Source organism: Coffea arabica, chromosome 5c, assembly GCF_036785885.1.
Source record: "Coffea arabica cultivar ET-39 chromosome 5c, Coffea Arabica ET-39 HiFi, whole genome shotgun sequence".
Classification (NCBI taxonomy): domain Eukaryota; kingdom Viridiplantae; phylum Streptophyta; class Magnoliopsida; order Gentianales; family Rubiaceae; genus Coffea; species Coffea arabica.
The window spans coordinates 48,342,770-48,361,489 of NC_092319.1; the positions used below are offsets into that span (position 1 = coordinate 48,342,770).

The 18,720-nt window shown below is 37.6% G+C and overlaps 3 protein-coding genes across 5 annotated transcripts; all 3 read right to left on the reverse strand.

Annotated features, from left to right (window-relative positions):
• Positions 1 to 410: 410 nt before the first annotated feature.
• On the reverse strand, positions 411 to 9,142 carry LOC113690929 (transmembrane emp24 domain-containing protein p24beta2). 2 transcript variants are annotated; one of them, XM_027209064.2, is made up of 12 exons: positions 8,717 to 9,142; positions 8,232 to 8,550; positions 6,533 to 6,667; positions 6,200 to 6,331; positions 5,217 to 5,429; positions 4,803 to 5,024; positions 4,368 to 4,715; positions 3,746 to 4,252; positions 2,584 to 2,781; positions 1,069 to 1,255; positions 869 to 976; positions 430 to 696 (listed from the first exon to the last, which is right to left on the reverse strand). In XM_027209064.2, exons 1-12 carry the CDS (start codon positions 9,001 to 9,003, stop codon positions 563 to 565), a joined length of 2,790 nt encoding a protein of 929 aa, XP_027064865.1. In that variant the 5' UTR covers positions 9,004 to 9,142; the 3' UTR covers positions 430 to 562. The 2 variants fall into 2 exon arrangements, with proteins under 2 accessions (XP_027064864.1, XP_027064865.1); XM_027209063.2 differs by lacking the exons at positions 3,746 to 4,252; positions 4,368 to 4,715; positions 4,803 to 5,024; ... (3 more) ...; positions 8,232 to 8,550; positions 8,717 to 9,142 and adding an exon at positions 2,875 to 3,064 and having other exon boundaries at positions 411 to 696; positions 2,584 to 2,784.
• A 2,992-nt stretch (positions 9,143 to 12,134) lies between these two features.
• LOC113690927 (uncharacterized protein At5g39865) lies at positions 12,135 to 13,577 on the reverse strand. Its single transcript, XM_027209062.2, has one exon. The coding sequence runs from the start codon at positions 13,306 to 13,308 to the stop codon at positions 12,481 to 12,483; it is 828 nt and encodes a 275-aa protein (XP_027064863.1). The 5' UTR covers positions 13,309 to 13,577; the 3' UTR covers positions 12,135 to 12,480.
• An 848-nt stretch (positions 13,578 to 14,425) lies between these two features.
• Positions 14,426 to 18,120, reverse strand: LOC113690925 (cellulose synthase-like protein E6). Of its 2 annotated transcripts, XM_027209058.2 has the most exons (8): positions 17,672 to 18,120; positions 17,106 to 17,427; positions 16,800 to 16,940; positions 16,542 to 16,673; positions 16,154 to 16,366; positions 15,847 to 16,071; positions 15,386 to 15,733; positions 14,426 to 15,258 (listed from the first exon to the last, which is right to left on the reverse strand). In XM_027209058.2, the coding sequence occupies exons 1-8, from the start codon at positions 17,971 to 17,973 to the stop codon at positions 14,710 to 14,712; spliced, it is 2,232 nt and encodes a 743-aa protein (XP_027064859.2). In that variant the 5' UTR covers positions 17,974 to 18,120; the 3' UTR covers positions 14,426 to 14,709. The 2 variants fall into 2 exon arrangements, with proteins under 2 accessions (XP_027064859.2, XP_027064860.1); XM_027209059.2 differs by lacking the exon at positions 15,847 to 16,071.
• Positions 18,121 to 18,720: the final 600 nt, after the last annotated feature.

Below are 18,720 nucleotides of genomic sequence, written 5' to 3' on the forward strand. Positions count from 1 at the left end.
ACTTCGGCACAGAGCATCGTCGATTCGTGGTATAATTTGCTACTCAACTAGCTGCCGGCTTTTGGAGTTTCTGCAGGGATTAGGTTTATTTAACAAAATTCTTATTTTCGTAAGAAAATGTTGGCAAAAAAAAAAAAAAAACTAGCTACCACAAACAAAATAAATTAAGCTGCGTGGACTGCAGTATGCATGAGGAACACTTGCAGAGTTCGCGAGACTGAAGAACACTCACGGTTTCACATAAACGTAATAGGAGTTAATCACTTCGCAACCGAGAAAAGTATAGCAACTATAGCAGCAGTTTAAAAGGTAGGAATTATGTTGGTAATAACCCTTGTTTCACATCCCTAATTTAGTTGCAAACCATATTTCCAAAATTGATCTTAAGTACGAAACGAAAGAAAAGCAAAGGCAAAAATAGGGGGGCTATTATTGGCTAACAAATTCTTGTAACTATATATACTTCAGAACAACATGCATGATTCTCAAAATGGGTAAAAGAAGTCGATGACTATGCTATTACACTGATGCTAACGAGCATCCTGACAAAACTCTGAAACGGCTAAACTCTGGAGATTCCAAGCTTCCGGTCAAATAATCGACGCAAGAGGTAAACTTGTAAAACACTCGCAGCAATCAGAGCCAATGATTCATACATAGCTTTGTGCATAACTTTTTTGCCCATTCCTTCATTCACTGCATGTCCATGGAAGATATCAAGACTATGCTTTATACCAAGTGTCCATTTGTATTGGCATACAAGTTGGAAAGGCACATTAAAGAAACTATTCAACAACGGCATATGACTATTCTATGGAAGAAAACTATAAAAAATATATATATAGAGAGAACAAGAGATTTGCAGTACCTATTGCCTGGCGTTCAGTTTGAGCTTCTAGCCAATGCTGTTCGAATTGAATGTTATATAAAGCCTCCTCTAGCTTGCTAATATGCTCAAACAATGGTTTGAAATGCTCTGTGAAATTCACAACAGAAGCAGTAAGTTGACTCTCCCAATTTGGATTGAAGAACAAACAGAAGTTAAGAATGATTACAGAATATGCTCACCATCTTTTGCATGCTCATCATGAAATATAAAATGACCAGCTTGCACATCAAAGTCTACGGTTTCATGATAAGGAGACTTGTTGGTAAAACAGAACTTGTAAACTCCTTCATGGTAAGCCACAAACTCACCCTTCTCACTTGTCTTGTCCCGAAAGTCATGAACTTGTTCGCCAGTTGGTCCCTTTACCTGATATTTCCAGAAAGGAGAGAGAACCAAATTTGTATTGAAACAAAACCAGTGAAACTTGATCTTGCTTTCATCACGACATATTCAACAAAAGAACCCACCACATTGTTCCCTCACATTAATCAATCAACTATCGTGATATCGATGGCTAGTTTTGTGACAAAAGTTTTGGGCGCACCATCAGCAACTGTTAGATGTATTCTCGTAAGAGCCCTAAAGGACTAGCCTGGTGGCAAGAATAAACTTGAATGGCTTCATCTCAAGAAATGAGAATTCTCAGATAAAAGAACCTTTTTGCTTACAGTATCCTGTTCTGAATCCCAGTGGCAAGAGCTTTTGGGGTTTAAACTAACAATTATTTGCCAATCTTCTAGCAACACTTATCTGCTATTATTGACTTTCTAACCAAAGACTCTACACAGGGAAAATTTTGTTCAATCTTGAACACTAACCTGAGAAGATGATGTTAATCGATTACAGACAGGCATGCACATTTACACAAGCAAGAAGGAGTTTATGTTGTATGCTGTTAACAGAGTTTATCATATAGAAAAGCACGTCAAAATACTAACTGATATCTATCTGTGGTCCAAACAAGTAGGAGAATAAACATCTCTCTGGCCCTCATGCTTGCACATGCAACCAGCTGCAGATAGCAATCACCACAATCTATATGGTGCAGAAGCATATAGCCTCATAAGAGCTGTCTGTGTGTTGGACTTGGATAGCAAATAATGTTCTCGAATTTTAACATATCTAAAAGTAAACGAGAAGTTAGATACTTTCAACTCTTTCACTAGGGGAATTTCAAGGGAAATGTTTCATAGCTTCCTCTTATGTGCTGCATTTTCTTAATCAATACTCCAACAACTTGGAGAATGAGCAGCATTACAACTACAAGAAAGACGTAAAATATTAATTCACATTTCCCTACCACCAAAGAATATTTCTCCAGGACGCCTGCACAGACCGTCCTCCATTAACACAAACCATTCTATCTCAGGACAAATTTTAGTAGCAACAATTAGTCTATTTTCAGATAACCAAGTTCAAACTTTGATAAATACTTCTAATAAAGAATCAACATTTAGACCACGCGAACAACAGCCAAGTGGTTAACTTATTAGCATAAACTTAACCTGGAAAACACTAGGTTTTCGATTAAATTGCCTCCCTTAAACGAGAGAGAGAGGGGGGGGGGGATGGAACAGAGAAGTAAGAGCTAAAATGAAAATAGGAAAGATAGAATTTTTAACCTCAAAAACATAAACATCTCTGCTAGGATACAAATTACAAATTTAAAACGAATAAAGGAAGATGAGAAATACCACAAGATCAACGCCCTCATGACTGAAATGCCACGAACCATCTGACTTAATCACCACAAAAGAATAGTGAACGGTGGCTCCATATTCAACCTTATGGGATATGCATTCTTCTCTGTCTATCACAAATCTAATCCCAAAACAACTACCTAAGCTCGATACAAGCACCACCGTCACGACCCACCACCAGATTTTCATCATCTTCTGCATTCAGTTCATCAAAATCCAATCTTTTAATTCCTATCAATAATACCTACCCGAAGAAGAAATCAAACAAAGGGAACAGAATATTACCGTGTTTGGAATCTTAGTGCTACAGATTAACCAATTGCAGCTGCTGTTTTAACAAGATTAAGACTTTTTTTTTCTTTGGTTTTTTATTTTCTTTTCCACTGTTTCAACCTTTTTTCTGGGCGGAGGCGTGGAGTTGGGGGGATTGGGACTTGGACTTTGTGAAATGTACTTCGGTTTGGTGATCTAGGCTGAAGGAGATTTGATGCTATGCTTAGGATGCACCATAAGTACGATGGTTACTCGGGATACGTGGTTTTTGCAGAGACTACCAATCAGATTTTTCCACGTGGAAAAGGATAATATTAGTAAGTAGTACATTACTCTTACAATAAAGACAGAGAGAAGGAATTAATTGCAAAATAGAAATAATAATAATATCACTTAGCGGCTTTTACGTCATAATGAATTCTCACATTATTATGCTACTTCACAGATTGAAGACTTGTTCAGAAAATGCATTTGACTTTTTGTTTGATTTGTTTTACATTGAAGACTTTTTTCAGTGTGACGTGTTTTTCTGTTCTTTTCTTGATTTGCCAAACTAGAATGACGTCGTCAACTCACAGCGAGAAGCAAGAATTCTTTTTTTTTTTTTTCCTTTTTTATTGTGTTTCTTTGGGTTTTTTTTTTTTTTTTGTTTGAGTTTGGGGGGTGTTTGTTGATTGGAGGAGCGCTGAAAGAACATGGAATTGACGAGTGTAATAAGCGATTAATAAAAACTCAGGGCAAAGGAAGATAGCAGACGATCAACAAAAATATGTTACCCCTGACCCATATGAAAGTACGAGAGAGTCTAAACTCTCATGCTTGAAAGCAAAAAAATTCAGTACAGAGGTGTGAAAGAAGTACAAGCAAGAAGTGCCAAGAAAACAGATTTGCTAGTTACAGAGCTTGGCATTCTGCCGTTGTCCTTTCTAAAGAAAAGAGCATCAAACAAAGGTAAATTGATTACAATGAAAGCCCCGCAAAGAAGAATCTGCAAAGCCATGGTTTCCCAAAGAAAGCCGAGAGATAAATTGGCCTTCAGTTTCATCAGTATTCCTGTCAAGCAAAACAGGTTGAGCAGTGCCAATGTCGATATAATGATAAACATTGGTGAAGTGGTTCCAAACTCCAATATCTCTTCCCCGTATCTCTTGGAGGCATCCTCATCAGAGACTTTGCTTGAGATGACAAATTTCACGTCAGAAAAGCCTAGCAACTTTAAGATTGTATCCACAAAGGCTAACAGGTAAGAGCTTGTTCTTTTGTAAAGCCACATTCTCTGTTCATTCCACCAGCCCAGAAATGTTCCGCCTGACAAAAGAAACTCAACAGCACTGTATATGTGCTCCGCGATGACAACATAAGCAAATGGAAGAAACCATACGCTTGAGACCTGAATTCGAAAGAAACGTATCAACCATCGATTGATATTTGATACAAATAAAGGAAAAAGGGGTAAGGGGCCGGTTGACTATAATACTACATGTAAAAATTAGAGAACTATATACCTGTGGAAATAAGGGAATGCCTTTGAGTAGATGAAGAGAAGGGATGATGGAGTAATACAATACCGCCACGCAATTAGGAGACCATAAACAGTAAATTAAGTACCCCATTGTAAGGCCAATGTGAATCCTTCCTAGTCCATACCATGCTGGACTGTACTTTGAAAGCAGAATTTGTAGATCACCCTCAGACCATCTCTTTTGCTGCACGAGTATCTGATCCAATGTCGTCCCTGCAACACCCAAAAATGCTGGCCTTTCTGGATTAGGATAGACTGATTTCCATCCTTGGCATTGAATGGACAAACCCGTTATCACGTCTTCAACTGGACACCCATACTTTAAACCCATCTGTATGCCAAAATAGTTGCTAGTGTCATAATAATGAATTTGACAACACAACAAAATTAATAATGTGGATATGTGTAAGAACAAGACCTCATGCCCCCATTCAGTATTTTGCTCGTATGTACAGCTTGCGAGGCTCTTAAGTCTTTCTTCCAGTTCATGCACATTGCCCATCTTGCACTCATTCTGTGTCTTCAAATCAATCTTATAACACTTGCTGTACTTTCTTCCACTCAGGATTTCTCTTCTATGAAAGCATCCACTTCCAATATATGGTGGGCCTCCAAAGGCATCCAAACCGTGGAATTCCACCTTAATTACAGAACCAGGGTCTTTTTAGGGATATTGAAGCATAACATGGACTGACTATACTGGTCAAGTATGACAGAGTTTATAAGTAAATTATCTACCTCTGTAGTAGCTTAAGAATTCACGCAATGGGGTAATGAAACAATAGGCAAGGTTAATGTACACAAGCAAGAACTTCTATGTTATTCTACTCACCTCTCTACCTGCTGTCATTGAGTTAGCGTACAAATCATTCTTAGTAATGTTCTTGAAGATCTGTGGAAACTGGACGTAAGCAAACTCGTGGCCTTTTTCCTCATCCATCAAGAAACAAAGAGCATCTCGTATTGATTGTGAATCATTTGAGTACATATCACAGTCCACATTTAGGATCACTGGTCCATTGCTGATCTCGGACGACACCCTTATCTGCATTAAGCACAAAGTGTCTATAAATATCTCACACGGGATTAATATTCTAAAAATCTTTTGGGTATCTCATAGGAGACATGAGGGTAAAAAATTAGAAAACTTATGGAGAAGGATTTTCAAGTCTAAAATAGTTATTGAAACCAACCCAGCAGAAGGACCGGGTTGGCAGATCAGTGGTATAACTGGCAGGCCATTGATTGAACCGTCGGGTCAAACTATATAATAAAACAATATACAATATAATTAAATAAACACAAAATTATAATAAAAATACAAAAATTCTTAAATATTAACAAGTCATAACCTATTCATATTTCATAGTTCATACACACAAGCCATACTCATATGTGTTTCTTAGTTCATGAATTCATATTGATATTATATACAAACATAAATGATAAATCTAAGTGTCAAAAAAAAAAAGAAACCCTAATTCCCAAATCCCTTTTCAGTTTTTCTCATCTAACTGTCAAAAATACGACAATGACTATGTTGACGTGACTAGTCAAATTAAATAGTTAGATAAAAGACAATTTCATAAAAAATTTTAAAACCTGTCGGATATAACGGATCACAAGTTCGGCCATTCGCACCAAATGGTTTAAAATGAGTCATCTGCAACCACGATCCAGTTGCTAAACCGAACCGGTTCCATGATCGGTCCATCGGTTTGACCGGTTCAACTACCGGGCTGGTTTAATAACTATATGTCTAATAGATTTGATTCGTTCATTAAGACCAAGAAGTGTATCAAGTAATCGAGTTACCAAAGCATTCATTGCTCCAGCTTTGAAGTTGTGAAAATGCTCGGGTCGCTTCTCCCTAGCCAAGTACACTAGTGTAGGCAATTTACATCCTGCAACATCCCTTGCTTCTGGGTCGCTTCCATTAACGAGAATCTGATGAAACAAAATGAGCACCTCTCAGCCAAATAAGAAGCACAAAATGTGTTGCTTTACTGATCTGAGTAGACTGTGTAGTCGTATAACGTAGAACCGAGGTTGTCCTGGCTGGAAAACCAAAAAGAGGAAAAAAAATGCAAATATCTCCTTTGTAACCTGATCATTTTAATTGGGACGGTTAGTATGAGTTCTACATACCTGCAGGATGGCATCATGATTCCCACGAGATGAAGATGAATCCCACATAGCAAAGCCTTTGTGTTCTGATTTATCGGGTATTTGTCCTAGTTTGTTTGCAAGCAGAACCTTGTTCTCCAGTTGTTCATATAATTTCTGCAATTTCATCAGCACAAAATAAGAAGGCTAATTAACTGATGAGTTCCAAATTAATAGTGTCAGGCATGCTGAAGAGCAATATATCGGTAATGCAGCATAACTGCATGAACAGTCTCATGGCAACCATGAGACACAACTAGAGATTTTTTTTTTTTTTTTTGGACTGGGCTTACATCTGCATCTTGTGTCTTATGTTTTGTTATCAATTGGCTCATTAATAGCTATATCATGTCATCAATATCATAACTAAGGGAACTAAGTTGGTTGTGATTGAGTATAACTTCCATCTGGACTTCCATATGATCCAAGGTACCCCTAAATATGATAGGATTATCATTTTTTTTCCTGTGGTTAGATCATTATATATGCTGTGGCTGCCTAATACTCCAACAATGAAATTGATGTGTCGAAGCTCCTAAGGAAATAAATATGAGGCAGGCCTAATTGCATTATTGCAGTTGAAAGTAAATTATATGAGCCCTGTGGACTTGATTTTTCCAGGTAGTCATTGTCAATGGTTCAAGCCTTCAAGGACGAATATGTTTCTTACCAAATTCAAATCTTTTTTGGACTTCTTTCATTATAAAATTTATTAGGACGAAACAATCTTGGTAGCTAGCTCGCTTGCTTTATATATTTATGATGAAGAAGTTGAACTTTCTTTTCAGCATCAAGAAAACTGCAGTATTTCAGGATATATTAGGGATAATATCAGAAACCTTCCCTGATTTCTCTTAATATCACCTGGCACCCCTAAAATTTTAAAAATATCACTTACCTCCCTACTTTTGTTATTTGTGTAACAAAATTTTAAAAAACCCTAAACTACCCTATCACTTGCTAAATAAAAATGTTCCTAAACCACTTTGTTCACTTCAAAAGCAATCTCTTGTAGTACCACTACATCACAATTCTATACCCCATAAAAATATAAATTTGAAATACAAAAATGATATTTGAAAAGAAATACACTTGCATTAACTTAATTCTATATGCTCAAAATCGATTTCCTATAAATTTTTCTAACATCTTCTCAACCCTTTAATCAAACCATTAAACTATACCAATCATTATAAAAATCAACCCAAAATAAGCAAATAAATCATACCCCACTTTATCACAATCACAAAAAGTAAAAGATAAACAAATATTGCATAGTTATCCAAAAAATATGAGTAAGAGAGAATGATGGAGAAAAGGGAAAAAGAAGAATGTGACTTCGGTTTCTTTAATTTTTGAGCTTCATTTATTTGTGAATTATGTGTCAAGCGAGGGTTAATATAGTCATTTTACAATTATTAGGGGAGGTCAGTGATATTTCTAAAACCTCAGGGGTGTCAAGTGATATTAAGAGAAACCTCAAGGGAGGTTTCTGATATTATCCCGATATATTATCCTCAACTAGTCCACTGCCTGCCGTACTTAATTGACCCAAACAAATCAATTGAAAATCGATATGAAACTTTTAGCCTTTTTTACTTCTGGGTGAGAGAGAGGTGGTTTCAATGCAGAGCGGCCAAATAGTTTTCCTCAGAAGTCAGGACTAGTTTGGTGCATTCACCTTGATTGATGCAAGGTCTTTGGTATGGGTTGCATCCAAAATTCGGGGATCTGATTCAAAGTAAGCTGCAGGAGACCTTGGCTCCACCTCGTATTTCTTGCAATATGGTAGCCAATGCTTAGAGAAATAGGAAGCCTGGAGGAGTGCATGGAAGGTAAGCTCCGAGCCACCATCATCAGAGAGATAAACGCTGAGTTTCTCTGTTGGATAATCATATGCCATTACAGACAAAACAGTATTGATCACCATGATTGGTGGCTCAACAGCAGGATCAGCTGTGCAAACAAATATGTCCACTTTAGGCAGCTCATTCTCGAACCTGCAAAGCACATAGAAAAAAACTCTGAAATCCCACAAGACAGAACTACATTCAAGACTCTTAAATTTTAGCGGTGTGTGATCATTGACGAATCGACAATCATAAGAGTTTGAAGAACAATGGGAACAAGAAGCTAAACCAAAAGCATAGAGGAAGGAGCCGTCACCTACGGGAGAGCCTGTCGGTAAAGGTACGACGATGTACAAGACTCCAGCGGACAGATTGAGTGATGAACCAGTAAAGGCCAAACCAAATTTCAGCTCCAAACATTCCAATCCAAGCCCATCTCCCATCTTCCTGGGATCTTGGGATGTGACTTGCTCTATAAATCCAAATCAAGATAATCCCAACAAATATGGAAGTAGCAAACAGTCTATGAACTATCCTGCCCTTCGCCTTCTTCGTCTCAAAAAGAGGAATATACTCGCTTCTACCAGTACCGCCACTTCCCATTTCTGTTGTTTTCAATATCTCTTTCTTCACTGGTTTTTCCGACTTTCAGCTCTATTATATATGTGGCATATATTTATTAAGTTTCTAATACTGCAGTAATGGGCAGGCCGGGAGTTTTCAAATATTTATTATTATTTAATTAAAGCGCAGAGAGGCATTTGAATTCTTTGCCATTACATGGAACTACTACTATTTATAAGACAGGAACAACCGCAGACAGCTGACGAAGGTTGCAGGTGGGTTCCACTCCTACTCTAGCCTAGCCTACTTTAGGGGACCCATTGCCAGCAATTATTGCACTGTATGTTTCGTTACGTAATGGAATGCGCTATAGCCTGGGCTTAGGGATGACTGACGGCACATATAAATCACTAGGGTACAAGACTAAGTTTTTTTTTTTTTTTTTTCCTGTCAAAGGACGAGCACTCTTTAATTAAGATACTTATATCACATTTAAATTACCACATGTAAATACACGCTCCCGACTAACTAAGTGAGGTTCCTTTCCAATAATTGGAGGTTTCTCCGTTATACCCAAATAAATATAATCATTTTATTATTTTTAAAAATTAAGAACATCCACTTTATACTTCTCTAGTTAGTTGTGTAAAGTATATACAAAAATTGAAATTAAGTTAATTAAATTTTATGTTGGATCAAATTTTGCAACTTTCATCGTAACTTTAACCTGTTTTGCCTAGTCAAAATGTTTCGTGCAAATTGAAAAGCAAAACATTCATAAATGAATTTGATTTTTTGAGTGTGTTGATGTAATTGTGGGAATAAAATTACTAACACGAACAGATTATTGCAAAAAATTCAATTGTATAAATATTAAAAAAAAATGTATGTAGATAAATGGAGAGAAAAATAATGGAGAGCAGAGGATCTCATCATCCTTTAAATTGTGACATTTTTTCGAATTAACTTTCTCTTTTGTCGGAGAAAGTTATCCATCATATATATATATATATATATATATATATATTTCCGCCACAAATTCCCTCCGTATATACTACTATCACTTATGGATTATTTGCGTTGCACATCACATCATATGCATTCCCCATCTCAATGGCCAAACGTATTTGGATTATATCTACATCTACCGGACAGGCGGCCCCGGTGGTTGCTAGACTAGTCTTTGTCTGACAGAGCGTCGCTGTCCACTTTTTTTGTTACTTTTTCGTCATAGAAGAAGACTATTTGAAGTGAGGCCAAAAGTCCAACCAATGACTTGCATTCTTGGAGGATGGCGTGCTCGGAAACAAGTTGATCAACATTTTCCCGTCTCAATGCAAAATTGCTCAATCCTTTTCGTCAAATACCAACAACTAAAGTGTGGTGCTTGGACAGAGTAGAGTAGTATTTTTTGAAATATTATTCAAAATTATTAATATAATATTTTTTGTAATATAATATATATATAAAATAAAAAATAATTAAAAATATAAAAAGATGAATTGCAAAATATGTTTACGATATATAAAAAGATATTTTTATAACATTATTTTGTTGAGCAAAATTAAGGTATCGCTGACACACTTTAATTCAGCTGATAAGAATGGATCACTGCTTAATAAAATGTAATGTATTCCAGTTTTGCTCTTAATGTGGAAGTAAGGGTATTATAATGTTAGTAAACGATTCGTTAAAACCCTTACCAGCGATGAATGGTCTTGACAAATATATCCTAATTTATTTATGATAATGACCGAACCGAAACCATCTAGCTTTTTTTTTTTATAAAATTTATTTATTAGCCGAAAACAAGCAAAGTCCGAAACGAAACGCAGCGTGCAACTTTTGACCATGACATCCTCGCATGGGGCACTTGATAATGATTCTTTTTTTTTTTGTTTTTTTTTCGGGGGTCGGCTGAAACTCATAACCCACTTAACACATTCTCAGAAACCCCATAATGTCATGCGACGACGACATTTGGAACTCGATCGGCTGACAGGCTGCCTTAGAAAACTAAAAGCTTCACAGCCCAGATCTTCTGCAGCAGCCTGGATCTTAACCTTCGGGCCTGAATATTTGAATCCACACTGACTTGGCGGAGAGAAGTGCCCTGGATACACATTGGGAAAGAATTTTCACGTCTTACATTAATTTGGACTTTGGAAAATCTAACATTAATTTGGACTTTGAAAAATTTAATAGGTTTGTTTGGATGAGATATTATTTGAAATAATTATTGTAATGTGATATATGTAAGATAAAAAAATATATTTATAATATAAGCGAAATATTATTTAAAATAATTTACCATTCAAACGCTCCCTAAAAAAGTTATTATTTAAAATAATTATCGTAATATTTTTTTATGATATAATGTATATGAAATAAAAAATAATTAATAATTTATAAAAATGAATGAAAATAATGCAAGCAAGCAAAATATTATTTGAAAAAATTTTCCCATCCAAACATATTTAGTATCAATTATCTTCACCATCTGCTATGCTAATCAGCTGGATAACAGCTGTAGTGTTTGTGATGCAAGCAACATAGCTGCTTAACTGCTACTAGTATTAAGCAACAAAGATGATCTTCAGGCTAACACAAACTAAGAACAGGCAAAATTAGCCTAATTAGATTAGAAGTATCCACAAGACAAACATACGGTACCTAGATTTTACCTCTAGCCTTCTAGTCCCCTCCCTTGAGCATAATTTGACAACCAGAGATGCGTTCAATTCCAAAGTGTAAGGGATAGCCCGATTGATCAACCCTCAAGTAAGATCATTTCAGCACATACAGGCAAGGAAGAGCCATTTCCGTCAAGCAGACCAGCCTGTTCTTACCCTTTGCAATGTTAAACCAAGGAAAGTATATGAACAGCTTTCCCCAACAAATCTCAAGCATGAAATTTAATCACTAATGAACCAACACATATACTCTCCTATACAAGGAGTTTGTATTGTAAGATATAAAGGACCCATAAAAATGATACACATGAATGCATTAATCAATCTAAACAACCATCATCCTGATGACACATAAGGCACAATAATGTTTTGTCAAGAGAACCAAAATCTGGTGCCAATGGACTTGCTTACAGATAACCAAAAAGCAATAGTAAAATGTTACTACTAAATGCAAAAAAAGTTGAATGATGATCCCCATTACTAACAATAATGGCAATTTCCATTAATGTTTACCATAAGCTGCATGAAATACGCAGCACAATATCAGCTACCAATCCTTACATTAAAGACCCCCCTTATACATACACAAGGGAAGCAACCACAATTTTTACAGTACAATACGACCCAGGCGAAGGCCATACTTCGCCTTGAGAATGCACCATCTTTCACACTCTTATGTACAACAAACTGGAAATTTGGTATAACCCCAATTCAAGGAACAAAAAACCAAACACAAACAGGTTATCACTATCTGAAGTCTGAACTAAACCAGCATGAAATTCTTCTCTTTTTTTTTTATTATTCATTTTCTTTTTCAGATAATTCAATAGCAGCACTCAGGGCAACGAATCAAGCCGTTCTCATTGCACTCCGGGCACCGCTTAAGTTGCTCATCATCCTCGTCAAATATTTTACGACTTCCACTGCAATTTGAGCAGGGGACGAACCTGGCATCCCCACAGCCTTCGCAAATGTACCCTAACCCAGGCTTTACTGCTCGAATAGGCAATCCTTTGAGCATTTTGGCGAGCTCGCCCGCCTCATTCAGCTGCCTCACAACATCAGCTCCACCAATATACTTCCCCTTGACAAACACCTGAGGTAAACTCACGGTTTTCTCCCCCAAAACGCTCTGTAATTCCTTCCTGTACGCGCTGTCCATGGAAATATCCCTCTCGTCTAAATTTATGCGAAAGCCCTTGAAGATCATCCGAACAGCGCAGCAATCGGCGTAGGTTCTGCGGATTCCCCGGAGGCTGGTGAAGTAAATGACAACTCTGTCCTCGGTACCAGGCAGGCGGAAATGGGGGGGATCCAAACTTAAGCTTTTCGCGGGTCTGGAAGAGGAGGACAATGATGATGAGGATAAGGATGATGGCTGGGGTGATAAACTAGGGGAAGATTGCGGCGGGGGTTTCTCGAAGAGGGAACGAAGCTTCTGAACCTTACCCCTCAACGAGTTTCCCGCCGAAGCCATTGAGCCAAAAGGGGAACCATACAACTTCTTGACGGAGCCGGTGCGTTCGAGAGGAAGGAGGGGGGTTTTGGTAAATTCGTACGCTGGGTTTGGGTTGTGCAGCGTTAAGGATCGGTTGAATCTGGAAGTAGCTTTAGGATTTTCAGAGAAATCATCATTGTTGAGAAAGGCCATAACTACCGATTGGAAATGATGTTCCTTTTTTTTTTTTGGGCCTCAAAAGATATTAGGGTTCTTCTTTACTAAATTTTACCCCAAAAATAAAAAAAGGGCAAAGATCGATGATATCGATCGCTAATTGAGGAAATTTAAGAAAGAAAGAAAGAAAAAAACAAAAGAATGATATAAGACCAACCAAGGTCGGATTGTTGCTGGAGAAAGGCGGAGGAGGAGGTGAGAGGTGGCGGAGATGGGCGGTGTTTGATATTTTTTCAGCTTTCGGTCTATTTGTTGGTGAAATGATGGAAGGTAGAGAAAAGGTGTACTTTTCTGAAAGAGGCGTGGACACAAAGCAATTCTATAGATACAGAAATTAAAAATAAAAATGAAAAAATCGATTACTTTTCCAAGATGGAAACATAATGAGGAGATTCCGCTGCAGACAATTGACCCATTCGGGCCACACGAATTATGTATCCGAATCGTCTCGTGCAGACAAGTCCGGTAATAAGGAGGCTGTTGGTGAGTTGGCTTTAACAAGTCCGAACTCGGCCCATTTAGTACTTGACATTTAGGACCTAAAGCTTGGCTACAGGAACAGATGGAGACATTTTCAGATTAGCATTAAAGAAATAAATGTCAATGCGAGAAACAGAAAGGGGAAACAGAAACTCGAATTGGAGAAAGGCAAATTTGTGAAGGGATTTATTTTTTAGGTAAAGCAAAATAACTTCTTCTTTCATAAGTACAATTGGTACCGCTATATATATATTTTTTCGAAATCGGACCCAACTAATTTAGACAAACGCAGGAGTTAATCGAAAAGCCGGCCCGAAAGCAATCTAAAGAGGACCCATAAAGAACCACTGTTCAGCCAATTGGTAATTAGTACCGTTATATATCTTCACCAAATTGGCAAGAAACACAACCAATATTTTTTACGTTTTATTAAAGGAGTTTGGAGATTTTCTAATGAAATTTTCAGTGACAAACTTTCGTTCCGCGCGAATACAATATATATATATATATCAAGTAATTGGCTTCATGATGTTCTTAAGATAAGTTCCCCCATTAAATCCCCACAATGACCAGACCGAGAAAAAATAAAGAGAAAAAGGAGTACAGCTTTAGAGAAATTGAAAAAGATTGTTTTTCTATCCTTTGTTTTTCGATATCAGAGAATAGTACAATACATTTTCTTATAAACTAAAAAAAAGGAGAGATAGAGAGAGGGAGACGAAGAACTGAATAAGCATCTACGATCAACTACCTGATTGTATTCAGCAGCCATAGAGAATTTAGGCTCAATAATTGATTCATCAAGAAATTTCGCAGCTGAGTTACCACCCAAGGCTGAATTCATTCTCTGCGGAATGTTCAATTCCACAGAGGGCCTCTAATTATTACAAACTTGAGCTAGTAAATAGGCATCAAAGATGCAAGTGAGACGATCATAACAGATTTCCACAAGACAGAAGATGGCATGCGACCCTTGTCAGTGCGGAAGAAGAGTGCTTGGTACACAGGTATGTTGATCATTATCAGTAATCCAGAAAGGATGATTGGTGGGATAAACTGCTGGAAAGCCCTTGATGATTCGGTAGCCAAAACAACTCTCCGGATACCCAAAAGGAAACTGAAAAGGTTCAGGAGTGCAATTGTTGCTATGATAGTAAACATGATCGATGAGCTTCCAAATTCCAAGATTTCATTCTCATATCTCTTCATTACATCATCGTCAACCACCTTGGGTGTGAGAACGAATGTTGTTTGGGAGAGGCCTAGTTGCCTAATGACTGTGTCGATGAAGGCAAGGAAGTATGCAGTGGTTCTACGAAACAACCATATTCTTTGCGAGTTCCACCATGATTTCAATGTATCCCCACAGCTAAGAGCTTCAGCTAAGCCGTATGCGTATTTCGCAACAAAAACATATGCAAATGGAAGAAACCACAGGCTTGAAACCTGCAAATCAACAGGACAGTTTATCGAAGATTTTTATCTATGCTCCATAGAACACGTACTTAGAAACGGGAGTTTTGCTGGAATTTAATGAAAAATGCAAGAATTTGAAGGTTCAGCATCTACGCACCTCCGGAAATATTCGAATGCCATGAAGTAAGCAAAGACTAGGAGCAACTGCATAACAAAGCGTGCCAAGGGAAATGGGAGCCCATAAAAGGTAGATACAATATCCCATTTGGGCACCCAGTTTGATCTTGCCATGGCCATAAATGAAAGGACAATACTTGGATAAGAAAATCTGGAACATGCCCTCGGACCACCTCTTACTCTGAACAAGAGATTGATCTAAAGTTGTAGCAGCAATTCCCAGAAAGGCATATCTACTTGGATTGTGATAAATTGGTCTCCATCCCCTGCACTGAATCGCTAGGCCTGTGACTATATCTTCCACTGGACATCCATAGACCAATCCCATCTGCAAATTCAACAAAGTTATCATTATTAACTTGTCTTAATTGTGGCCTCTTTTCTGTATATACATTTCTATCAAAATGCATGTTGGTCCAGTGATGTGTGTTGGAAAGAGACCTCTTTTCCCCATTGAGTTCCATCGTCATAGCTACAGTTTGCAACTTGTTTAGATGCTTCTTCCAACTCTTCAACAGGCCTACCTTCGATTTCATGTTTCACGCTCTTCAGTTCACTTCTGTTATCCTCGGAGAATTTCATTCCGCAAAGACTTGCTCTCCTGTGAAAGCATCCAGTACCACAGTAAAGGGCACCACCGTTACCATCGATTCCAGCCAGCTCAATCTTCTCATGGGAAATTTAAGGTTTTAGTCTGCTAGATGTCCGAAAATGCTGACACAGAAATGAATGAGGATTGAAGGTTTACCTGGTGAACAACTCTGGCCACACTTGAATAGATATCATGTTTAGTGATGTTATGGTATCTTTGTGGATATTGCACGTAGGAGGTTCTATGCCCTTGTTTTTCATCCATAAAGAAGCATAATGAATCTCGAAGTGCATCTGAATCATTCGAGTACATATCACAGTCCAAATTGAGGATGATCGGTGCATTACTTATTTTTGATGAAACTCTTATCTGCACGAAAGTTCGAAAGAATGTTTGGCTGAGACGATGCTAAACTTTAAACAGCTCCATTTTGTATATGCGACTCACAGAAGCTCTCAAACAAGGTCTAAGATTAGCTGCGAAATCTGAATGTGCGAAGTGTGCAAAAACAATCTTCGGAAGCAGGAGGGTTTTAGTAATATACCAATGCATTCATAGATCCGGCCTTGAAGTGGTGTGGCCGTTGTGGCCTTTTCTCCCTGGACAAGTACACCAGAGTAGGCAACTGATGTCCATCAATGTCAACAGAGTTGGGATTTCTTCTGTCAATTAATATCTGAAAACGTAACGAAGATCTTAAATCCTAATTTCATTGTGTACCTTTTAGAGAGAGAAGAATTATATCAAAGCTAATATTGGTACATATTACTATGACAATTATTCTGATCTACTTCATGAGTACCTGAACAATAGACTGATGATCATTCCTTGCAATTAAGGAATTCCACTCTGAGAACCCCTTGTGTTTTTCCTTAATCTCTTTTGGGATGCCTCCCTCTTCAACAACTGTTTCAATCCTACTCGCCATGTCTTCATATAATTTCTGAAGGAAAAACCAAAAAGAAAGAAAATTTCAATCTATCTAGAAAACAGAGGAGGCTAGCAACATTTTCCCCCCCTCCTTTACCATCATTTCATTAGTCTTCTTCACAAAGATTCCATGACAATCACTACTTGAACAAGTCAAGCATAATAAATCCAACCTTACCTTAACTTTCGACTCCTCTTGAGCGAGAACAAGGTCGTGCGAGTCAAGAATATTTCTCTTAAAGTAGACTGCAGGAGCCCTGGGTTCCAGCTTGAACTTCTTGCAGAAGGGCAGCCAATACTTTGCGAAGTCAGAGACCTCCAAAAGAGCATAGAATGTGAATTCTGATCCTCCATCATCGGAAAGGTAAATGCTCAATTTTTCAGGAGGATAGTTATATGACATGGCCGACAATACAGTGTCAATCACCATAATTGGCGGCTCAACTACATGATCCGCTGTGCAAATAAAGATATCAACATCTGGCAATTTGTCTTCGTATCTGCAACATGGAATCATTGATCAAAACGCTAACAAACATTTTTTTCTTGTGCATTTAAAAAAAAAAAAAAAAGTTCTTTCTTCCACGCCCCCACGTAGCCATTTTTTTGTAAGATTTCTTTTCGGCCTCATTACAATCAATTCCATGCCCTGTATACTTCAAATTTAAGGCTCATTAACCAACACCAGTGAAATGAATTCCTCTAATTGGTTAGCTTTAAAAATCAGTAGAGAGGACCTGTCACCTGAGTGAAAGCCTGTCTTTGAATGGAATCCTTTGGACAACGTTCCAGCGAGCAGACTGAGTAATGATCCAGTAAAAACCAAACAAGAGCTCTGAGACGAACATGCCAATCCAAACCCATCTTCCAGGTTCTCCAACTCCAGGGATGTACGTTAATCTGTACAACCATATCAGCACTATGCTGACAAGTACTGTGAAAGCAAAAACTTTGTAAGCTGCAGCAACTGAACCTCCTTCTGCTGCTTTTGTCTCGAACAAAGAACGACCACTGTTTTCTTCTCTTGCTCCATTTTCAGTGCTCATCTTGCTCCTTCCACTCCACAGACCACGAATCTTATCCCAGACCTCGTTTTATTGTGAAACTTGCATATATAACGTGTTCAGATTTTATTGATATTATTAAATGTTCATTGACGTTTGCCACCAGCAGGTCCTTTGTCGTTCACTGGGCAGGCATTCCAGCCAATAATAATAACCACCGGTTTGGCTCACACTTGAAGTAAATGGTAATGGGTTTGTTTGGTAATGCTTGCACTGTTGTGGAAACAAACATATTTTTTAGTTTATTTGTTTATTTATTTTTGCATCGTCTTCAACAGCCCTTGACCAAATGCCTCTGATGGACTACCCTCCAAAACATCAATTATTATACCTCAAATCTCCGCAGCCTCCAGTTCTCCACCTCAAGTTTCCACTATGGTTTCTTGATTCAATAAAATGAATAAAAAAAAATCCAAGTTCTCCTTGTGATTCATCATGTTTCAACAAAAACCCAACAAAAGAGGGTTAAAACCATCGCCAATCCATGGCGGACCCATGGTTCTTTCAATCAAATCAGGATAAGAATTTAAGATATTCTTTGTATAATGATCTAAATTCACAGCCAATCAAATATAAACATATTATCCCGTAAAAATCACACTTTACAGTGAAATTACAAGATCTGTACATAAAAACACTCGTTGGTGCAAATGACAAAAACTAAAAAATATTCCATGAGGTAGTGGTGCTTGATTCTCTGGTTTTGATGTTAAATTTGATAGAAGAGAA